The sequence below is a fragment of the Ischnura elegans genome, chromosome 6 (genome assembly GCF_921293095.1).
Source record: "Ischnura elegans chromosome 6, ioIscEleg1.1, whole genome shotgun sequence".
Classification (NCBI taxonomy): Eukaryota; Metazoa; Arthropoda; class Insecta; order Odonata; family Coenagrionidae; genus Ischnura; species Ischnura elegans.
Genome location: NC_060251.1, coordinates 38928887 through 38953825, shown reverse-complemented (window position 1 = coordinate 38953825; position 24939 = coordinate 38928887). Strand labels below are relative to the sequence as shown.

The window sequence follows — 24939 nt, the reverse complement described above, 5'->3', positions numbered from 1 at the left end:
ATTTCTTAGCGACATGTTGTGATAAACCTTGGATATTGTTCTCCTAAATCCATTTATGGTGTTTATCCTTCCTTGTAGGGGGATTTTCTGCCATTTTATTTTGCATTGATCCTATATTCTAGTGATTAGTTATGTTCACCATTGGTATAAATTAATAAATTTGATTTGCATGATCACTTGCATGTTGTTGCTGCTTTTCATGCAGGTTCCCAATTTTATGCATTGCTACTTCTGACCTGAAGTTGCCAGCAGGATGTCTGGAGAAACTGTCGTCACCTATGGACAAAGCAACGCGGAGGAATGCCCGGAAGCCAAGACTCTTATGATGTACCTACTTCAGTGTATAATGAACTTTAAATTAATTGAAAATTTTCGAATGACAGAATATGCACAATTCTTGTGATATTAATAATGTATAAATTGTATATCAAATGATAATTTTATATGAAAGAATTTGTATAGTTCCTGTTATATTTAATGATGTACATATTTTGCATAAAATGATAATTTTTAAATGAAGGCATTTTTTGTCTTCACTATATTCGTAATATGCATTACAAATGGTTATTGGATGCATTCCTTTCTCATGGAATTCAGGATTCAGAGCATGACATTCACTTTGTCATTGGTCAGGAATTGCTAGGATTGACTTCTTCATTGTCCTAACCTCCACTCTTCCCTGTGCTAGTCCTCACTGCTTGAAAACTCATCCTATGTACTTCTCTTTCTTTTATCCGTGAACTTCATAAAATGTTTTCCATTGAGAACTGTTCCATTTTCCCTTCAACCTTGCTCTTCATGCACTCAGGGTTTGTCCAATCAATTTTATTCCTCTCTGGTATCCTATATGGTCCACCTTTTTTACTACTCTGTAAAATTTATTGTTTCTGGCTGTCCATTTTATATTCTCAATGATGTTCCATCTTCAGGTTTTGAGGGCCATCACGTTTTATCAAGGAAGATTGAGGGCCTCTGCATTTGAACTAGTACAGCTGCTACTTAGAGTAGCTATGGTAAGATGATGTGTGATCAAGTGAAATTAGAAATACAGAGCGTAAGTAAGTTTTAGTCAGATTAGTAATTTTTCCATTGACTGCCTTTATAAGTCAGAGAAAATTCTTCTATTTATTCCCAGAGCAGCTAATATTAGAGGAATCAGCTTGTTTAAGATAATGAGGTCAGCTAATGAATACTATTGAGCAAGAAACATAATTTAGATGTATCCATACATAGGATATACAGCTACATACATGAGTATATGTACATGTACAGCTGTAATACACGTGTATATGTACATATACAGCTGTAATACACGTGTATATGTACGTATACAGCTGTAATACACATGTATATTAGCTGTATATGTACATATACAGCTGTAATACACGTGTATTACAGCTGTATGGCAGGACTTTTGAGCTACTTTAACACGTGTAATACAGCTGTATTACAGATGTATACATCAGCTATACACCATGTATAATGCATGTAGTACAGCTGTATTACAGGTGTATTACATGTTTTGTGTTATCTGGGTATAAATGCATGTAATACTGACGTTGCTATAGTTATGTTTTTCCATACTCATCATGCATTCACCAATGAAAGTAAGCATCCGAAGTGCAAAAAATATGCAATATATATCATCAATGAACATTGCGGCCGTTTGTATACAAAATTACCTACATCCAAAAGCATAAAAATGCTTTGGTGTTACGCATTAGTCTCTCCTTTTTCAATGATTTAACCTAGTCAACACAGTATTCGTAATGAGGTCTTATATGAACTCATACGCAGGACTCCTTTAAGATTCCACATTAAGAGACATAAAAGGGTCTTAAAGACCTCACACTTCATGAGATCACATGAACGATGTCTTAAAGACCGCATACTTCATGAAGTCTTGAAGACCTCACACTTCATGGGGTCTTCAAGATCTCACACACATGAGGCCTAAAAAATCAAGTCATGTATATGTTAATGAATTATAATTTCAATCGTAATTATATATTTCTGCGTGTATAATATTTTTTCTTCCTTTAATTAACTCTTTATATTAATAGATGAGTTCGTAAACTTCTCCCTCCGATTCTATTAAATAATCGGAAACTTCCACTTTCCGCTAGGTCCGCCATTGTGTTGTCGTGTTATTCTACTGCCTTGAGCTCAGACGCCTAGTTTATGATTAATATAGTGTGTACTCCATGTCCTAGTTCTCGCTCGTGTCTACGAACGTGAATCAGGATTCCATCAGATCTGAGATCGGCACGAACCTTCTGGGCATCATGATGTGTTACGTGCACGGAGACTTGGAAGGTAAGGTTCAATGATTTTATGTGTACGATTCTTTATCCACTTGTGAATGAGAAAATCCATTAATTATACTATTTTCAAAGCTGGTTAAGTTTCATGCTTATAATTGAGTATCGGTAAATATATTCATGTAAAATATTTAGGCGGAACAAGTTTTGTAATGTGCCTTTGTTGTTGTTCATGTTTCATTTCATTCATTCATCGTATCCTTATAAATTTGCTGTTATCGCATTTTAAATTATCTCCGCTAATATACACTATCTCGATTATATCTAATATGTGTTCAAGCAGTGTTATTATTATGTCGGGTTCATAAAACAGTTTTTCCTAGGATCATTGAAATTTATTAACTTCTCATAATCATGACGTAAACAAACAAAAGTGCTAACCGATTTGTAATTTGCTTGATTTCACTTCGTAATGTAACAAATGGAACGATAAAGCATGGAAATAACGTTCACAATGCATCTAAGTTAACTTCTTAGTGCATTCTAATGCAAAAGTAATGTAATTAAGTGTAAGAGTTTATCAAAAGTATAAGTTCACTAATTCGGTTACTCCTAAAATTAACCAAGTTAAAAGGGTAATCTTCGGTGTTGAAACCGACCCTGGGAGTATTTAGGGACTGCTAATGAGATACATAGTCATTATCTGGTTTATTTGATGTTATCACAATTACAACTCTCAACAAACTTAAGTTCAATCTTTTTTTTCAGCCTCCGTTATGAAATAGAACCCAACATCAGCAAGTAGAGAGCTTGGAGAGAGTGGGGAGGCAGTGGCTGCATCAAGCGGAGACCGTGTAAAGTATGCAGAGAGGAAGAATTAAAAAACTAGTGATGTTTGTTTATTGACTTAATATTATGAAGAATAAATTTATAAATATCATGAAGTTGTCTATTCCATTTTGTTTTTTCTGCCTTATTTTCACCTATGGTTCTCATATAATGTATTATTTTGCTTTATTTTAATTAGATACATCGGATACTTATGTCACCGGAGAGTGTTTTCTTAAATTGGGATGCGTTAAGTATTTTTAAATGTTGATAAATGGGCTGGTAGGGGCCCTGGCGTTTTTGTAGGCTATTTCAAAGCCATATATCGGAATTCTTACGAAGCGGGTCATTTTTCTGGTTCTCCAGGTAGTTCCATAATCAGACACGTGGAGACGCCACATTTGCGCCTATATCATATTGGATCTCTGATAAGAGTCCTTTAAGACCGCTTGTATGAGCTCTTTCAGCGTCTTGGGAGGCCTCAGCCAGATTTCCTATACGGTTGCATATGACCTCACGGAGACGACATTATGAGGTTATGTGGGACTCATTTGCAGGAGTCGTACAAATTCGTTAGACTTCTTAATGAACTCATGCATGAGTCCTACATGTTTACTGGGAATATACTATTTTGTGTGTAATAATGAACAAATATATCTGCGATGGATTTAAATCGATTTATCCACTACCAATTATAATTTCGATGCATCAATTTCTTTTATTTGAAAGTTTAACTTTAATGATGAATGAGTAGCCCTTATTATAAGTGAGAATCGTTTGATTTCCCTCTCGTTTTTTTATTTGAAACAAAGCATTTCTATTGGTTCTTCACGGTATCGCCGGCTTCGGATTCAATATTTTTCATACCTATCTGCTCTTCCTATCCGATACCGAGAATTAGAGTTTTCTCCGGTAGCGGCCAGGAACTGATGTTTTCTCCGCCAAGTTACGGACTTCAGTCGAGAGAAAATTACGGTAGAAAACACTTTCTCTGGAGAAAGGAGATTTCAAGTTACGGACTTAGGCCCCAGAGGGGGGCTCATGCAAGCGATTGGAGAAAGTAAAGAACCTTCTTAATAGGTCTGAATTAGATTATCGCAATGCCATGTTGTGCGCAAGGAATATGTTTTTGGGAGGTCGCAATGCGACTTTCCCGTGACATGGATTATCCGAGACTTCGCACGTAGCGGGTACGTTGCAGTGACGTAATCGACGAAGCTGATCGCAAAGCGACGAGATCGTCCGTTGCCTCGGAGTGGGTGATCAAACGACCCTTTAAAAGTGCTTAAGGAGCAGTTGTGTTCCACCAGCGCTGAGAAGATGTGCGTTGTTGCGAACATATAAGAACAAATCCAGAAGTCACTTCTTTTGTTCCTCATGCTTCGGCGCAATCGGCGTGAATTTTAACTTTAAGAGCTGAAATCATCGTTGTCCTCTACACTCCACAAGGAACACGCCTTGTTCATCCAAAAACATGGGATCATAACCTTAGGTACCTTGCACATAAACCGATTGTGGACGGCCGGTAAAAAACCGGTATGTATTAAAGGAGGCATTCTTTTACACCTTTTCTGCACTTAACCAAAGTGAAAGAGATATGGACTCCCACACTCCGGATGGTGAGAAAATCAGAGAATTTAAATGCAAACGCATAGGCATTGCTCATGGCTGGAGGATTGTTCCCTGGTGAACAAGAAACATGGTGGACCTCGATACGTTTAACTCCATGGAAATTCTCACTGTGCTGAAAACATGAACGTCATTTTAAGTTATTCAAACCTAATTCAACTATTATTACGGTTAAAACTACTGAGCATTATGCCTGGTTAAATTCATCTAAGTGGCTGAGCGTGTGTGGCTAAAGAAAGCTGGGGTCAGCGGAGGGTAAGTTTCTTGGCAAGTGACTTTCCCTTTGGCAATTAGGTATCAGCATGGTCTCGTGCTTCGGATCAGTCGCGTAACTATGGGGGGATGAGGGAATAGATCCCCCCCAAAGCATCAGAGAAATAAAAAAGTTACCGTCAACACGGGCTACTTGAGCGCAAAACTGAAAAATGAAGTTGGTTCTCTGCGTGCTCTCAACATCAGTATAGCTACGTAATTCAGAGCTTTTCTGGTATAGAGCGTTCCACATTTAGTTGACAGTACGGGCCTTATGGATAACAGTGTTGCCAAGCTTCCGCTCCGCCGGCAGGCATCCTAACAGCGTATGCAACCACACATAATAGAGCGCCAAAATGTTTTAGTTCAAAAAGGAGTTAGGGATCGCACGAAAGACGACGTAAATTAAGGAATTTTTTAGCGTAAATTACAATAACTTTGCTGCAATATAAAATGAAAAGTCTTTTGTTATTTTATGTACGTACTTATTCAATGCACAAGCTGAATAATGAATAATCTGTAATGCAAAAAATAACAATAAATTGAAGGATAATAAAAATTATCGCCACTCTTGAATGAGACAAAATTTCTATTCCTTCCATATTATGCAATATTTTTTGGCTCTGGCTAATATTACATGAAAGGTGATGCTGTATAAGACATCATCAATCTTTAATTTTTCAAAATTTTTCCGTACACTTGGTTTACTGTATATTAAAGATTTCTTTTCAAGCTGACATCTTCAAAGCTAATTTCCTTAATGTTCTCTTTCCTCCACCTTGTAGTAGGCAAGGATTCCAATTTCCTTGAGTAATAAGAGGCATTATCTACCACTATAATTGATCCTTCGGGTAAGTTTGCAAGAAGTGAGTGCTCAAACCATCTCTCGTAACACTCGCCACCCACTTCTTCATGCTCATCCATTGAGTTCTTTTTGTACAGAAACACATGCGATGCTCCTTTTATGAACCCATTTTCCGTTCCCGCGTGTATAATTGCAAATCGTCCACCTCGGGAAGTGGGGGCCAAGCCACTATTTAGTCCAGCAAGGAAAGCTTGACGCGGATTTTCTAATTGTTTGCTTCGCAAACTAATGTTCACTATTTGTCCAACATTAATCCAACTTTCGCCTGTGAATACACTACTCCTGTGTCCGCGATGATATTTTTTAGCGGCCTTAAATAATTAATTGTGCCACCAACGAATGATATCATCCCTTTAGATAATGATGATTCTTTTCCCCATGCGTTCGTACACGAAGCCTTTGTCCAAAAGAAGATTAGTAGTGTTGTCCTTTTGTAATCTGGAAGAATACTATCCATATTTACCGAGTTTAAGATGGATTTTAAAGTCGGAGGAATATTTTCACGAAGGATTCATGTACCTTCCTTCTAATTCCCGATCTCACCAAACCGTCGAAAATCACTGCTCTCGAATTTTTGTAAGGCTGTCTAATTTCTTTAGTTTTTGAAGGAGTTACTAACGGACCACGGGAGATTTCATGTCTAACTCTGTAAATAGTGAACTCCTAGCCCCCAGTAGCCTTCGAAGCTTCTCGGCAGACCTCACTAATGCTGAGAGATTTCCTTAAGTACGAGAAGACTTTGAGCACCAACTGTCTTTCGCGGCTTATGAGCTTCTCACCTTTTCTCCTCTTCTTTGTATCGGACATATTGATCGGGCGTGTTACATTAAAGATAAGTGTAAAACACACTTTACAATTCTCAAATTCAGCAGACCACACAACACTTGTTCACTCCAAAAAAATGCAATGACAAACTGAACGCCTTCGTAAATTCTTCCCACGGCCCCTTCGGCTAGGGTCGCTTTTGGTGCAGGTTTTATGTTACCCTATGAAAGAAACTCAGAAAAAACCCAAGCCCCCTTTTGTAAAAAGCATGCACTGGATGGGGTAGTGTTTCGCACAGATTATGATATATTCTTTTCTTGGTTTCCGCGATGGGACCTAAACAACCAAGGCGAAAGCGTCTTATTTCCAAGCCGCTTGCTTACTTTCGTGTATCAATGTATTCAGATAAAAACACTGCAGTTACGACGTATGAGTATTCTCTGTTTAGGATATCAAACGAATAGATAAATACATTTCATAGTATGCATTGACAAAAAACTCCTTTTCCGCCCGAGAATTTTCCCTCTTCGCGCAAGAAAAAGCAAGAAGCCCGGCCCAGCGGCACCGTAATATTTTTTCTTAAGATCAAAACCTTGTAACTCGCTTCAGAATTGATGTAAGTTAATGATTTTTTCACCAAAAATAACCTTTTAGTTTTATTCACATTTGACACGCAGCATGTAGGGACCTATGACGTAAGAAACGTAAGTTAGTAAGCGACTACATTTTACCTTGCAAAAATCAAAATTTTATTGTCCTAAAGGGTGTTACGTCGGCATAACAACGTTTTAACTCAATATTGGTACAATTGGTGAAGACCTTCAAGGAGAAAATAGTGTGAAAAATTATTTGCAGAAGATTCAATTCAATACAGACAACGGTCAGGCAGAAATTGCGAGAAGAAGATAATGTAAAAAAAACACGTTTCTTACGGAAATTTATGGAAATTTTTTTTAACGATTCTCCATAAGAGCCCATACTGTCAACTAAATGTGGAACGCTCTATAGGCATATGCAGTAGGTAGAAAATAAATGGAGTCTAGGAGGTTAAGGAAGTCACCACCGAGAGCAGTACTGAATATATAACTTGCTGAATTATAACTATAAGTGTTTGTTGTTTATTTCACTCTGCAAACTTTCGTCTGTGCAGACATCAGGGATAGCCTAAAACTGGAGATAAGTGCATATATTTCAATGTAGGTTTATTTTCACAGCAATTCGAAGCCTTTTATGTAATAAATAGGTCATAGACTGTACAGTATGTTGTTAAGTTCAAATGGTACACATTATCTAAAAACTCGGGTTACTTGAGCCCATGTTCTGCTACACTGCTACTTTTCATGCTCTTCAGTGTATCCATACAAAAAAATCTGTGCTGTGACTGCACTAAATCTGCTCTGTAACTGGACTAAACTCTGTGTTTAGCACAGTCACAGTACACTTTTCTGTACTAGATTGTACTATGGCAGCTAGAATTTGAGAAGAACTGTACTGTAACAGTGCTGGATCACTGTGCTTGAACTGTGCTAGAGCTCAGACTGCACTGTGACTGGGCTGGGTAACATGACTGGAGCTGTACTATGGCTCAAACTGGACTGTGACTGGGCTGGGTAACTGGACTAGAACTGTACTATAGCTCAAACTGGACTGTGACAGGGCTAGAAAACATGACTGGAAGTGTACTGTGGCTAAAAGTGGACTGTGACTGGGCTGGGTAACATGACTGGAACTGTACTATGGCTCAAACTGCACTGTGATAGGGCTGGACTTAAACTAGTCATTGACGGGAGAAAGTATTTCCTATTTTATTTCATATTACGATCAACTATCATTTCCATGAGAAAATGAATGCGTAAATTACATAAAAAAGTTAGGTTGATGTCGCTCTCGTGGGGACTACCGATGGTCAGTCGCCCTAATGAGGGTTCACCCTCGACTCCGAGCCTAATCCGACCCTTTCCCGGGGTCCGAGCTCGCGATGGATGGACCCAAAACACCAGGAGGGCCCCCACCCATGTGGGCCACGTGTAGTACAATTTTGATTTTATAGTTCCTCTCGTGCTATCAACAATTTATTGCCTTTATCGTCTTCTTGATGACACCAGAAATACGGTCCTTTTTTGATCGTCTTTCTACGATGATTGTCAAGAATTTTGTCCAATGTGCGCTAAAAGTCCCCTTTTGACTTGGCAACGGCGCAGCCATCATCCGTGGGGTGAGGTGAGAAAGCCCTATCGGGCCCAAAGCGTCCGACAGCCAAGAATGCCAAACTGTGCCCTGACCTTGGATTTGGAAAATTTTATGCTTACTAACTTGAATGTAGGTGGAGATTTTAACATAATTTATATGGAATGGGAGACTTTCAGCTTTATTCGTGTCCTGGCGTGTTTGGATATAATGAGCAGAAGCCTCGACATTTGGTCTACTTTACATTCTTCGATTTCATTTTCATTATGAATTAATAGTCTCTGGTTTACGTTTAGTACCTAAATTAACGGTCACACTTGGTCGTATAAGGAGATTTTTTAGTTTCCTTGCCTTGCAATCAGGGATGCCGACTTAGGAAAAATATTGGGGGGGCCCAAACCAGGGATATTGCCCCAGGAAATTTTATAAGTATTGAGTTTTATATTTTTTAAGCATTATAGAAGACTCATATGATCAACATTAGAACAGTGATAACTTTAATCTCGATATCTGGACACTCCGGGGAAAATCAAAAGGCTGACACATTTTTTTCTCACACCCATACCGAATTTTTGAGGGGTCTCGGGCCCCCTCAAGCCCCATGGAGTCGGCACAACTGCTTGCAGTATTACAAATGTGATATGATCCTATTTCTGAATTTTTGCTTTGTGTAGCTGCAACCGACAGGTTTTGATTTCAGTCGGGATCTTCCCTCTCGATCTGTTGATAGTTCCAAATAAACTAGTAAGGTTACTCTTCAGTCTCTGCAAGGTAAAGAGAAGTAAATGAACAAGTTATAATCCTTCTTTTTCATAAATAGGTGGAAATCAACTATATTACCACATGGCATCCGGGACGCATATCATTTGGCAAGAGATGATATTTTCCAAGATAAGGAAAAAGCATTCATGAAGTAATTTTTATCCGTATCCACAGCTACCCACGCTTTTTGAATGTACTTACTGGGCTTTCTCGGAATGAATGACGAAAATGGATAACGGGTTTTAGTGGTGAAAAGCAATTGTTACGTAGGGCCCCAAAATTTAGAATACACTACAAAGTCATGTAATCTATTTGTTCTGATCCTTGACAATGCCCGTCACCTCAGAGCTGATGCAGCCCAATAGCTCCTTTAGCAATTTCAATGGGACGTTTTCGAGCACCCGTTCAATGTCGACATAGCGCCGTGTGACTTCATATTTACGCTGAAATGAAGAATTGGCTAGGAGGGAAGCGTTTTCAAACGGGCGATGAGCTTCAAGGGAAAGGCAAAATTCGCAGCAAGTCATTGGCGGCAACAACCTATGAAAAAGTATAGTAAAGCTCGTCCACAGGCTCGATATATCCTTAATAGCCGAGACGATTCTGTCGACAGGATACCACAATTTTACTCAACATTTAGCTATGAAATAATTTTAAATCAATCACTTCGTCTTCTGTTCATGAACCATTGGAGGTTGAAAACATACGGGCCCTAGTAAATCCTCGGGTCCAGACGAAATCCCTTCTCGCTTGTAGAAAGAACTAGCCACAGAAATTTCCCTCTACTTGCAGTCAATATTCAGTAAATCCAACAAGGAACACGAAGTACCTAATAACTGGAAAATTGCCTAAGTTAAGTAGTATATGATTCCTTATTGCATGCGGGAAAAACATCTAAAATATTTCGGTTTTGCAGTTAATTTCTCAAACCTTATCCTTGTGATCGTTAATACCATAATAAATTTTCACGCTCATGTATCTCCAGGTTTGTGAACAACTTTTAAAATCCGTATTATTGGCCAAAGTAGGATCAAAATTACGTTTATTTGGAAGCTGTATCAATTAAAATACGAATGGGGTACCACAGAGGCGTAACTATGGGGAGATGAGCGGATGTATCCCCTCAAAGCTTCAGAGAAATCAAAAAATTATTAAAAATTTTGTTTGGATTGGATACATAATAACTGCCTCTGTTTAAAAATAAATTATAAGCGCCAAAATGATGAAAATGCTTTTTCAGGCATGTAATTTTTCAAATATTTTCCTGAACTCTCCATTTCATGGGAGGGGGGGGGGGTTACCCCCACTAATCTTCCTCATCCTCCTGCAAAGTATATCTCTAGTTACTCCGCTGGGGTCCCAGATGGACCCCATTTGGTAACCAACGTTCTAGACAGAATGTTTGACTGTTTTGAAAATGTTTGAATGTGTAACTGAATCTTTATTAATTAATTATTAATATATATATTAATTCTTTTACATAACTAATTTAATTATAAACAATTGATACTATTAGGCATTATTATTTTTGTGTCCTGTCATCAAGATTGGGATTTTGGCGATTTTCATGAGTAACATCTAAATCTACATCTACATAATACTCTGCGAGCCACCTCTAGGGTGTTTGGCAGGGGGTGATCAATCACCAGCATGCAGCACGCATTTGGACTCCTACATGCACACCACACCGTCCAAAAAACGTCCCGTATAATAACAAACTATACTACTATATGCTGTTACAAATAGAATATAGAATAGAAATTCAGAAACATGCATTAAGTTTTACATAGGTTAGTAGGCTACTCTACAAGTCATGCAATCTATTTACGAGTTCTATTGCTGCCATTATAATCTGTTATTGATCGTGGAAAAAATGACATTCGGAATCTGTCTGTTCTGCAATCTATCTCTCTTATTTTATTTATATGATCTGATCTTCCGTAGTACGTTGGCGTCCGCAAGATATGGTTAACTTCGTCAGAAAAGACACTGCTCTTGAATTTATCTAAAAGGTTTAGTCTATTTTTCAATCTACGGTCCGACAGAGATTGCCATCCGAGTTTATCTAAGAGGTCAGTTACACTAACAAGACTATCGTAACGACCTTTCACATACCTGGCAGCTCTTCTTTGCACGCGTTCTAACTCTGTTATTAAGCCTTTTTCATGAGGGTCCCAAACACTGGCAGCGTATTCCAAATGTGGTCTAACGAGGGAAAAGTAGCTAATTGCTCTCACTTTGTCGTCGCACTTTCCTAATATTCTTTTAACAAACCCCATTTTACGATTAGCTTGACCGGTTATTTCTCGAATATGTTTATTCCACGATAGATCATTATTGAGTCTAACCCCAGAATTTCACGGATTCAACTGCCTTTAACTGGGTGCCCCAAATGATATAGTTACGCTCTAAGGAGTTATTCTTCTTCCAGAAATTCATTACGACGCATTTTTCCAAATTTAATTCTAACTGCCAAGCATCGCACCAAGCTTGGATAGCAGCAAGGTCATTCGTTAGTTCATCTATATCTTTGCTGGAACGGATTTCTCTGTAAACTACAGCGTCGTCTGCAAATAATCGTAAGTTACTCTGCACTACTTCCCCAATGTCGTTTATATAAAGAAGGAATAGGAGTGGGCCAATGACACTACCCTGAGGAACGCCAGAAGTGACTCTAACCTCATTGGAGACTGCACCGTCTAATACTACTCTTTGGACGCGGTCGCTCAAAAATTCTCTAAACCAGGAAATGACATCTTCGTCTAGACCATAAGATTTCAGTTTTATTATTAACTTTCCGTGGGGTACTTTATCAAATGCCTTTTTGAAATCAAGAAAAATCGCGTCTACTGGAATGTTGTCTTCCCCGGAGACTAAAATACCGTGGGCGAAAAGCGCTAACTGAGTTTCGCACGATCTGCTTTTCCTGAATCCATGTTGAGTTCCCATTAATAAGTTTTGCGCGTCTAGGTGTTTCATTACCGAGCTGACTACGATGTGTTCAAGGACTTTGCAAGAGATGGACGTTAAAGATATCGGCCTGTAATTAGATGGCTGTTCCTTGTCTCCACTTTTAAACATTGGCGTTACATTAGCGATTTTCCAGTCATTAGGTACTTCGTGTTGCTTGATGGATTTACTGAATATTAACTGCAAGTAGGGGGCAATTTCTGAGGTTAGTTCTTTATATACGCGAGAAGGGATTACGTCTGGACCAGGTGATTTATTTGGACTAAGCGATTTCAATATATTTTCTATTCCGAGCGTACTAATGTCAATAGCTGGCATCTTATGTATACTGGGATTGTCATCGGTCTCGGGTGAGTTTTCGGAAGGCTCCGTAAACACGCTCTTAAAGTAGGAATTTAATAAATTGGCTTTATCGTAACTGCTTGTCAACACATCTCCATTGTCGTTTCTCAGCGAACATACGGTAGATCGTTTACCTTGAAATTCCCTAGCATATGATCAAAATGCTTTTGGGTTATCCTGTAACTGCTCTACTAGTGTTTTTCTTTTAAAATTCGTGAACGCATTCCTGAACGCTTCCTTCGTGGCGGCTTTAGTCAACCTATATTTTTTAATTATTAGCTCGCGTTCATTAGCGGATAAATCCGTGCTGACTTTTTTCATTTTTGCATGACACGCTCTCTGTCGCCTCAATGATTTTCTCACTTCCGCGTCGTACCATCTCGGTTCGCTGCCTTCTTTTACTATTTTACTAGGGATGTAGGTATTTATTCCCGAAGTTACGAGCGAAAGAAAAGCTTTCCAAGTATTCTCTACATTTAAATTTAATACTGATTCTTGAAACTCGGGGAAAGCATTTTTCAGATGACTCTTAAACCCATCAAAATCAGCTCTTTTAAAAATGAAAACTTTACGCTCTTTTTTAAAGTTTACAGCGGTATTTAGAGAAATTTTGCAGTTACTACCCGATGGTCACTTATTCCTTCGACAGTGCCAACATTTATTACCTGATGTGGTATATTTGTCGCTAATAAATCAAGAATATTTTCTCCTCTGTTTGGTGCGGATACTATTTGAAACAATGATATAGATGTAAAAGTTTGTATTAAAGCCTCTCAGATCTATTTATCCCTCCCACCAGGAATGAAGCTATAAGTCTCCCAATCTATAGAAGGTACGTTGAAATCTCCACCCACAATCAAGTTTCTTATAGGATACTTGGATGCTATGCTGTTTATTTGATTTTGAAAATCCAACATTGACGTTATGTGTGTAACATGTGATCAAGAAAATTTTTATCATGGGGTTGTGTTTACTTATCCTACTGTCAGTCGTCTCACACTGTGTGAATGTTCTTAGAGTAATATTACAATTATCGCACGGTCCTCTGTCCTGTTTTACGTTCCTTCACTGGTGATCTTTAGTACATGTCGTCCGTTCGTAAAATCCGTACATTTTCCCGGTGAAATACTGTTTCGTCGTATCGGACTACGCAAAATTGGTGAAATATGTAAAATATATATCTGTGATTGAGAGTTCGTGTTCTTCACAGTGGTAGTTCTCTGCTCGTTTCAGCTATATCCCCTATTACAGTGGTAATTCACAGTCAAAATAGTAGACTCGATTTTTCTTGATTTCAAAATAGCATTTGATAAAGTACACCACGGGAAGTTAATAATAAAACTGAAATCTTATGGCCTAGATGATCTGATGATGATGTCATTTCCTGGATAAGAGAGCTTTTGAACGACCGCGTCCAAAGAGTAGTATTAGATGGTGTAGTCTCCGATAAGGTTGAGGTCATTTCTAGCGTCCCCCAGGGTGGTGTCATTGGCCCACTCATATTCCTTCTTTACATGAACGACACTGGCGAAGTAGTACACAGTAGGCTACGATTATTTTCGGACGACTCGGTAGTAATAGACTGCAAATGAGAGATATTGAAATCGTTATTCTTCCCTCGTACTATCAACAATAGCAATGGTGTCTCAATTACTAGAATTATTCGCGTCACTCCCTCGGACGACTCTCTGCATGTTCTCTCTTCAAGAGCAATGTCTTTTCTGACGAAGTTAACCATATCTTGCGGACGCCAACGTACTACGGAAGATCAGATCATATAAATAAAATACGAGAGATAGATTGCAGAACAGACAGATTCCGAATGTCATTTTTTCCACGATCAATAAGAGATTATAACGGCAGCAATAGAACGCGTAAATAGATTGCATGACTTGTAGAGTAGCCTACTAACCTATGTAAAACTTACTGCATGTTTCTGAATTTCTATTCTATATTCTATTTGTAACAGCATATAGTAGTATAGTTTGTTATTATACGGGACGTTTCTTGGACGGTGTGGTGTGCATGTGGGAGTCCAAATGCATGCTGCATGCTGGTGATTGATCACCCCCTGCCAAATACCCTAGAGGTGGCTCGCAGGGTAATTTGTAGATGTAGATTGTAGATGTTTTGTTTTTCTTTTTAGGTTTACACTTGCATGGAGTTTCGTCTTCACTGCTGCATGTTGAAGATTAGTCGCCCCCTGCCAAACACAATGGTGTTAGGTGTAGATCTAGAATTTACTAATAGGTTGACTTGTTGTGTATCCTACTGACTTATGTATTCCTTAATTCATGTTTCAGAAATTTTCCTTTTTTTAAGGCCGCTTAACACGGTGAATTTTATTTCGCAAGATCATTCTAATGATCTTTCGAATGACCATCATTAACCGTGTGTAACGGAAATTTCCTGCGATCGAATGATCATTTGAGGAAAATTTTAGGCCTGTTCTAATTTGCTTCTACATCTACATTATACCCTGCGAGCCACCTATAGGGTGTTTGGCAGGGGGTGATCAATCACCAACATGCAGCATGCAAGAGGACCGCCACATGCACACCACACAGTCAAAGAAATATTACGCACACTAGAAAAATATACATGCTTATTCATTAAAAAATTGCTAATGGTTAGTAATTCCTAGAGCAAATACATGCAAGGTTAGAACTACGAAAAACATGCAATGGGTGATCCTAGCGAGCGTTGCCATTAATGCTTTCAATTGAGACAACATTGCTATCCTTAATAGCACGAGGGAAGAATGACATTTTAAATCTCTCTGTTTTGCAGTCTATTTATTTTATTTTTTTCTCATGATCGCGTCTACTATAGTACGATGGTAAACGAAGGATATGCTTCACGTCGTCTGAGAAAATATTATCTTCGAGTTTCCTAAGTAAGTTAAGCCTATACTTCGATCTACGCTCCTGTAAAGATTCCCATCCTAACTCGTTTAACATACTTGAAACGCTGCACTTTTTGTCGTAACAACTCATCACAAATCTGGCCGCCCTGCACTGTACTCGATTAATTTCACCTGTTAGTCCTACCTCGTAAGGGTCCCACACGCTAGCAGCATATTCCAAGTGAGGCCTCACTAGAGTCAGGTAGCTTATTTCTTTCACCTTTTTTGGGTATTTACCGAGAATTCTTTTTACAAATCCAAGTTTACGGTTGCTTGAATGATTTCCGTGAATGATATGAGCGCACGGCGTCCATCTTGCCGTTGGCATACACCTCGGAATTTTAAGATCATATTTAAAATTTTGGAAGCAAAGTAACCATATGCAAAGCTCAAATAATAATATGTACTTTGAGAGAACATAAATTCACAAACATCAATTGTCTAAAATGGGTAATTCGGAAATGACATTCGGGATATTCAATGAATAAAAACGTCGTTTTTCTCCTCGATTGCTTAAATATTTTGTGTAATTTACAATTATTAAAATATATTACATGAGATGAGCGCTGAAGTTTGGGTTGAGAGCCCCAATTAATGACAAAATCTCTGTTTATTCGGTGAACACAGTAGAACGAAAATGAGCCGTTACGTTATCTTGGCTCCCCTATGAAATCACAATATTGCCTATCTCTCATCATTGAAGGTAAACATAAGAATTAAATTTCAAGCATTTCCCAATTTGCTTGAATGATTCCGTGAATAATATAAATGATATGGTCATTTGAAGAGTAAGTTTCCTTGTGATCATGTTCTAGAGCGCACTATCTTGAAGCAGAATGATCGTTGCCCTTCAGCGAAAACAACTTATTTTAACTTATGTACTTCGTTACGAGTTCACAAAACGCACGATTTATGAAAGTGGTTTTCCGCTATCAATTCGTACCGTTCTAATCTCTACTTAGTACGTCATAACCCACCGAAAGACGAATGAATTTAATTCGAATGATCTTTCGAATGAAAATTCACCGTGTAAAGCGGCCTTTATGCCTTCTCATCTTGTCTGTATGAGCAGTTGGCAAGTTTTTCCTTTGCATGAATGTGGACGTATTTGTTAGCATGCAATTTTCAATTCTTTGCAACTTTCCAATTCCCAGGTCAGAACAGGGTTTGCCATTGTTGAGCGTCGAGAGAGAGGGCTTTCCTATCCCACCCCAAAGTTGATGGCTGCAGCGTTGCCAAGTCAAAAGGGGACTTTTAGCGCACATTGGACAAAATTCTTGAAAATCATCGTAGAAAGACGATCAAAAAAGGACCGTATTTCTGGTGTCATCAAGAAGACGATAAAGGCAATAAATTGTTGATAGCTCGAGAGGAACTATAAAATCAAAATTGTACTACACGTGGCCCACATGGGTGGGGGCCCTCCCGGTGTTTTGGGTCCATCCGTCGCGAGCTCGGACCCCGGGAAAGGGTCGGATTAGGCTCGGAGTCGAGGGTGAACCCTCATTAGGGCGACTGACCATCGGTAGTCCCCACGAGAGCGACATTAACCAAAATTTATGTTGACATTACCGCGGCAATGCATAGCTCCAGCTTGCTTATTATTTTGGTAAAGTATGGTCAAAAGAACAACTTCCGCCGATACTCAGCCATCTTTGTTAGACAGCATTGGTGTTGAACCGGTTGTAACATTACTTGTTTACGTGCTCTCATCCTCTGAATTCTACGCTGTAGAATGGATGCGTCGGTGTAAGATCGACGCTAAGAACGAGAAGAAGTGAACTTTACTTCAATTACATCAAAATTAGCTACTTAGCCGGGAATTTTTCTTGCGGGTGAAGTCATATCGTCGATTTTGCTGAAATCCGTGTCGTTCGCGATGAATCAACTTTCCACGATTGATTCCGACGACTCGCAATCTACTTCTTGCGAAGCACGAGAGAGTTGAAAAAAGACATCTTTATTTATACTCTGCTGCTGGGGGTAAGTACTCAACTTCTCTAAAATTAAATTCAGACAAACTTAAACAGTCAAATTTTGACGTAACACTTGATTAGATATCAGTATGTAATGTGTTTTCCTTTTAATTTCAGGAAGGAAGACAAAGAGGCAAATGAATTGAGCGGCCATGCCTCAACAAGACTTTCATTTTTATGTTTATAATCATGAGTATATTTGTATTTTATAAATTTCTTTTATTTTCGTATCTTATTGTCATTTATTGTGCTCCACGGCGTTAGTACTGAAACTTCATCAACAAAAACTATCGAGGTGGGCATATTTGTGGCAACTAGACAAATAGCACTGAAGTAAATTTTGGTGGTTTTTATGTTGAGTGCCCGTTGATGTGCAGAATAGGATTTTTCAATTTTTCTCATAGAACCTAAGTGCTTCGATAGCAATATTTTTAGTACCATAAACTTTGTTCATATTAAGGAAATGGAACGTAACAAATTCAGTTAATTTTAATTTTTTACAAGTTAATTTTTTTACCGTATTCTAAACATTGCTAACTGGAAATCTACTTTTGTTGGTAAAATATATTTACAGTGTTGCTCTAACTAATATTTCAAGTGCATTTTTGAAATTAATATTTTTAAATCATGTTTTTAATAATAATTTATCTTTAAACTTACGTTTTTAAGCTAACGGAATGATTTAAATAATCGTTGCTCTATTTGAAGCCAAACTGCCTTCAAATGGTTATTCCTATATGGAAATTATAATCTAGGGTCAAGTAATACAGTCTTAAGGTTAACTTGTGCCCAAATAAAATTTAGAAAATAAAAGTATGTACTATGTCACAAGCAATGTATCTTACAAGTTAAAATATTCATAATTAACTATACTTTAAATATATAAAATACCACCTGCCTTTCCGACAGTAATGGTTCCCTTGTGGTGTACTCGGCCGATGAACGTATCTTCCTCATCCGTGACTGGCACACTGATTGGTACAAGACCCTCTGAACTCTTCATCCACACGAAGTTTAAGTTTGATCCACACAGGACCTAAGAAAAGTAAGAGAGTATTTTCATTAATTCACCTTTTATCCCCTGCTCATTATCAACGACAATAAAGTGGTTCACTCTTACCCAAAGAGTTCAATTTATTGATTCTGAATATTGATGTGAAAATAGGTTGCAAAAGAAACAATATCATAAAATTACATGCTGCCCTTCAAGCCCCCTCGATGGTCATGCGTCGCCGGGTATTCAGATGTCAGCTGATAATAAATTATTATTAGAGTATTCTACCGATTAAGGTAGGTTAGCATGGAGTACTAAAGAAGTGATCTGGGAGCCTTCCTTTCCTTCCATTACCGCCTTCTTCAATTCACTATAAGACCTACTCCCCTTCAATCTATCCAAAATTCCTACTCTTTTCCTTCCCCTCCCTCGTATCCCTAACATTCTACCCTCTAACACCTTTTTCAACATCCCCTCCCCGCTGAGTACTCCCTCCATCCATACCTTCTGTCTCCTCCGTATCTCATCCAAAAGCTGCCTCTCCTCACCCACCATATCCAGCACTTCGTCGTTCCTTTTCCTCTCCGTCCATTTCACCCTCTCCATTCTTCTCCATACCCACATCTCGAATGCCTCCAATCTTCTCTCATCTTCTTTCCTCAGTGTCCATGTTTCGGCACCATAGAGAGCTACTCTCCAAATCAAACTCTTCACTAACCTTTTCTTTAAACTCTTACATAACGATCCTCTAAGAAGCTCCTTCCTGTTCATGAACGCCTCCTTTGCTAGTGCAATTTGCTTCCTGATGTTGATAATAAAAAAAGGAAAAAAATTAGAAGAGGAATTTCAAATAGTGACTTCTCTTTAGAGTCTTTCGGGGAAAGAAAAAATAGATCAGTACTCACTGCAGTGACTGACATACAGCGCATTTTCTCAGGTATGGATAAGTTTTTTTACTGATCAGCGAATACTCTATAATTTTTTTGCAAGTAGTTAAAACACCTAACACAATAAAAAACCTCACATTGCCTTAAAATTATAGATCTTCACCATATAATTAAAAAGTTTACTTTTAACAACCGAATATGTTTCAAAACCACGCATTTCCTTTGGTAATTTGTTAAATAGTTAAGGTACACCAACCGCAAATTTTTTCACCACATTCATTAAAATATTAGGGGATTTTATACTGATATACATTTCGTTTTTCCAGTATTCAGGCATTTATTATCATGGATAGTTATGCGAATCTGTTGAATGTTAGCTGCATTATTGGTGATGGACATTGCTTGGGACTTCTTCATGTTGACTGAGAGGTCACCGTCGTGTGACCATTTTGTTAAGTTATTGAGATCATATAACATGTAAGCAATGGCAGTATTTATATCTCTATGAGCAGATATCATTACAACATCATCAGCATAAAGTAAAATATCACAGTTTAAAATACATTTAAATATACTATTGATATTCACAGTAAACAAAATTGCCCCTATAATAACTTTGAGGTACATCATATTCTACATTTCCTTGGTTTCCAATACAGGTATTAAATTTCACTCTGATACTCCTCTGGAGGATATAGCTTCTAAACCGTTTCAGTACACACCCTCTAATTCCAATATCCTGCAGTATTTGCAGCAATGTAGGCAAATTGACAGAGTCAAAAGCTTTTTTATGATCCACATATGGGACACCTACTTTATTATTCTTATCTAGGTTGGTATTTATTGCGTCGGAAAAATTTTCAAGTTCATCTTAAGCACCTATACCTTCCACAAATCCATATTAGCAGTCTGAGATCATTATATGTTTTTTAAGAAATTTGTAAGATACTATGAAACTAGATAAATGTCACGTATTTCTCCATAATGTTATTGATAGCTGGTAGTAAGTAGTAAGGAGATAGGTCTGTAGTTTGCAAAATCTTAGTAGGAGCATCCTCTATAAACAGGTCTAACTAATGCAATTTTTAGTCGCTCGGGCACTATTCCTTGGGTAATGCTTCTTCCTACAAGAGTATTTATAAACGGAAAGGATAGGGTTTGCCTTGATATATATTGAAAACAAATCCCCAGGAATAGATGGCCTGACCCCTGAATTTTATCTCAGATTTTGGGATGTATGGAAAAAGCCCTTCTTACGAATGGCTCATGCCAGTTTCGAAAGTCGACAACTTCCTCGAACCTCATCTATGTTAATAACAACGCTAATGCCTAAAAACTGATAAGGTGGAGACAGTTGATTCGCTTAGACCTTTGTCTGTTAGTAACACGACTATAAAATCTTATCGAAGGACCTTTCCAATAGATTATCGAAAGTTATCTCCTCTCCGGTATCTGGGGAGAATTCTTATTGCATTCCTAGGAGAACCATGTATGAGTCCATTGCATGTACTCGAGATCTTATTAATATTCACGCCAATGGCTAAGAACCTTTAGCTGTTATATCCTTAGACTAAAAGAGACTTTTGGCAATGTAAGCCACGCCTTTTTTTCACAGTCATGGACAAAATGGGGTTTGGTGTGAATTTTAGTAGGTCTAAAGATGGCATCAAATGCTTAGGCGCATGGATAGATGAGCACCCGGAAAGGCAGCAAGAAATTCTCGATACTGACATTCGAGCCATTACCAGAGCCAATAGAATGTGGGCCCCAATAGCAGGACCTATGTCTCTCAGAGGAAGAGTATCAACATGCAATTTATTTATAGCACCTACCAACTGGCATATTTTACACTAATAGTCTCCCTCTGAAAATGTAGTTCGGAGGTTCTAGGCCATGCTAGTAAATTTCACATGGTCTGATAGGAAGCATTGAGTCGATAAAGAAATAGTGTCAACGCCTTTAAAAGAAGGAGGTCTTGTATTGGTTGATATCTCATCTAAACTGATTGCTTTTCGGTACCTAACAGCTAAGGCTATTGCCCTCGGTACTATGTCAAGTATGAGGAGGGATCTTGCGCTGGAGTGCGTTGGGCGTGAGTGGGAGGTGGATGATCCATACACTCTGTTCACTCAGACCGAGAGAATCGACCAAAGTCGTCTCTTTCCGAATGACCAACTCTATCATAGAGTCATGGCATGGAAAATATATCGAGTAACACCTAATCAACATCCACAACTCAGAATACCTGAGCGTCCTGCCCCGACCGGTTGGCCACCCCCAAGTCCTCCACCTGCTTTTAAATATCATAACCGCAGACAAAACACAAGTATCTTTCTGCCACTTGCAAAATCCATCGTATATCAGGAATGCCTTTATAATCAATATAGTCACCTTTCTCTGCTGAAGGGCAAACATACTCACGATGAAATTTTGAGGCTAGCTTGGAGGAAGTGGCCAACTTTGGGAGTTTATTAGGGCATTGCTTGGCGATTGTGTCACGGGGCATGGGCCGAATGATAGGCGATGATAGGTGCCCCTGGTGCCCAGACACAATAGCATCGGCATCACACTTGGCCTTTTTGTGCCAGAAATTAAGGATAGTTAGGATAGCAGCTGTATCTTGCGCTAAATTACTATCGGGCATGCACAGCATGCTACTCTTATATCTGTATGCTGGAATTCCCCTTCCTGCCTCGGTTCAGCAACGTGGCATAGCATTAGCTAACTATTTGTTCTCTCTTGTCAAATCGACAATCCATAGAGAGTGGTACTATACTGTAAAAAGAAAATAAATGATGCACAATATACAGAGACCCTTAAAAAAAAGACTTCTCAAGAGGCTGCCTTATAAAAGGCCTACCACTCTAAAAATGGAAATGAAAAATGTTTCCGAAGCATAGGGGCACATAATAATATGTTCATTGATCAAAACACCGAGAATGTTAACGAAAAGTGTCCGTTATTTACGATACATTAACGGCTAATATAATATCCACCTTAATGAATTATGTTTTAGATATTTTTCGTATCATCCTGGTCGTAAAGTAACTATTAAGTATTGAGAAAAAATCTATACTTTTGAGGCTTAGGAGAGTTTACGTACTATCCTAGCTTTGAGTAAAATAATAACAATAACAACACACCCACAGACAAAAAGTCTTCGTAGTACCTAAGGGAGTTAGGGGAATTGACTCACCTCATAGTTACTCTTCCCAATCTCCTCTCCTTCATACGCGATATAGCACCTGCGGTGGCGCGGATTCAGTTTTCCGAGCATCCAGCCGCCATTGTGTCGGGCCCTCGCGATGTACAGGATGCTGTCGACATCTTTGCCCCCGACGAAGGCCGCAGGGGGCACACTGCCATTACAACCCGGCTGCCAATCTTCCATCTCGCAAACTGAAGGGGGTGTAATCACGAACTGTTTGGGTTCCTCTGGAGGACCTGGTGAAAATAAGACACTCCGTTTAGATTCCCACAAAAAAATAGGGGTGGCCCCAAATTCCCACCACCTCTGCTACAAGTCGGTGGCAACCATGCGCCTCTTTTCTCCTCGCTCTCCTACGACGCTACTGTCGGTACGCGTATGGAAACATTTATATAAATATTAAGCGATGTTATTTCTATTGGAGAAATATAAATGCAAATAGTGTACGTACTAGCATTTCATTTACCGTACATTGTATATCAGTGCCAATAAATTTTCAATTGATCCAATGGCTTCGAATTTAGCAGAGTTTTGCATTGCTTACTACAAATGTATCCAATTTAGTTAAATTAACAATTTGATTTCAGCATATTTTTAATGCTAGATATGGATCTCTTGTATCAAAATCTACGGGAATACCAAGTGTTCAGTTGTTCATCTTGATTCTACGCACAAAAAACGGATACCTTATCAAGAAATAATTAAATACAGGAAACACTATGTAATCGGAAATTTTTGAAATAAAATAATCCAACGTAATAAAATCTCTTGCCTATGATTGTTGATGCATTGCAATTGATTACTCTAAAAATACGATAGTGCTCCTAAACTCGCGTGTCTTGCTTTTTTAACAGACAGTAGCCTTACGTTTGTGTTGAGTCCAACGGTGCTGCTTTCGGAAAACTGAGGATTACTGCTGGCATGCTAGACTGTCGCAAGAAATTACTCTTTTGAGAGGTTTTATTTGAAGGGGTATTTAGGGGGTACATTTCGGGTAGAAGCGTCACTTGGAGGGAGTACTCCTAAAATCATATGCCTAAAACATTTCGGAAAGAGTAGTTGGATCTCAAAACTCTCATCCTCTCGCGATACGTTATAGTGAGATTGTACAGAATAAAATGTTGTGGAGGGTCTAAATATCCCGAGGTCCTTGTCACCTTGATCCAACGCCGAAATGTCGCACGCCTTGTAAAATTCGTGCAGTAAATAAGATACCGGTAATTCTCGCAACAATAAACTCGCAAACTCAGTTAAATCCGAAATCAGCTAAATAAGCCGCGCCAAATGGGAAAATCATGTCATGGAACTTTTTCTTAAATCCTGGAAAATATCCCGAACTTATGTACCACTCCAATATGGCGGCCAATAAAATCATTGAAAAACGCTCGAAAAATTTTCCCATTCTACCTTGTATTCCAAATCCCTTTCCGATTTCAACTCCGATTCCTATCCGGCTAATCGTCGCTGCTCTCCCCGGTAAAAAAAGCTCCCAGTCTAGAAAATATTTACAACCTTTAGTTGAAATTTGACATGCGCTCTCCCAAATTTAACTGTCTACTCTCCGACTCCTTTAATTCTTTATATTTCCTCCCTTATTTTCCCACGAAAATGCCAACGTAATTTTGGAAGTTATTAAAATTTTATATTATTGGTAAAAAATAATTAAGAAATGGATTATTCTTTATCATATTCGGACTGTTTCCACATGGTCTACACATTGTATATATTGACAGGCCATTTATTTGTCCATAAATGACGGACACATTCTAATACAGCCTGTAGACTAGGAATGGGTATAAATTAACTTCTTACGAAATCAAATGTTGGGCGGATAAAAAAATACAGCCTAACGCACAGAATAATAATGCAGGAAGGAAGTGGAATACGATAGCCAGATTCTCTCGTATAAGGCAGCAGTGGTTCAGCGAGGGGGGTTTTGGGGAATAAATCCCCCCCCAGAGCTTAGTTTAAATTTTTAAGTTAAATCTATTTTACTTAATTGGATAAATATTACTATCAGAATATAGATAATATATCCCTCCGATAAAAGTCAATATAGATAAAATATCCCTCCGAAAGCCGCAAAGCTCACCATTTTGAACCATTTG

The 24939-nt window shown here is 38.5% G+C and overlaps 1 protein-coding gene across 4 annotated transcripts in view; it reads right to left on the bottom strand.

The window, feature by feature from the left end:
• LOC124160347 overlaps positions 1-24939 on the bottom strand; it is a 33319-nt gene that overhangs the window by 7149 nt on the left and 1231 nt on the right. For 2 of the 4 annotated variants that reach the window (XM_046536191.1, XM_046536189.1), the window contains exons 2-3: positions 22820-23067; positions 18641-18778 (exon numbers count right to left, since the gene is read on the bottom strand). In XM_046536191.1, the coding sequence (XP_046392147.1) occupies positions 18641-18778; positions 22820-23014 (333 nt within the window). In that variant the 5' untranslated portion in view covers positions 23015-23067. Of the gene's footprint in view, positions 1-18636; positions 18779-22819; positions 23068-24939 lie in introns of all 4 variants that reach the window. The other 2 variants (XM_046536190.1, XM_046536192.1) reach the window with 2 other exon arrangements.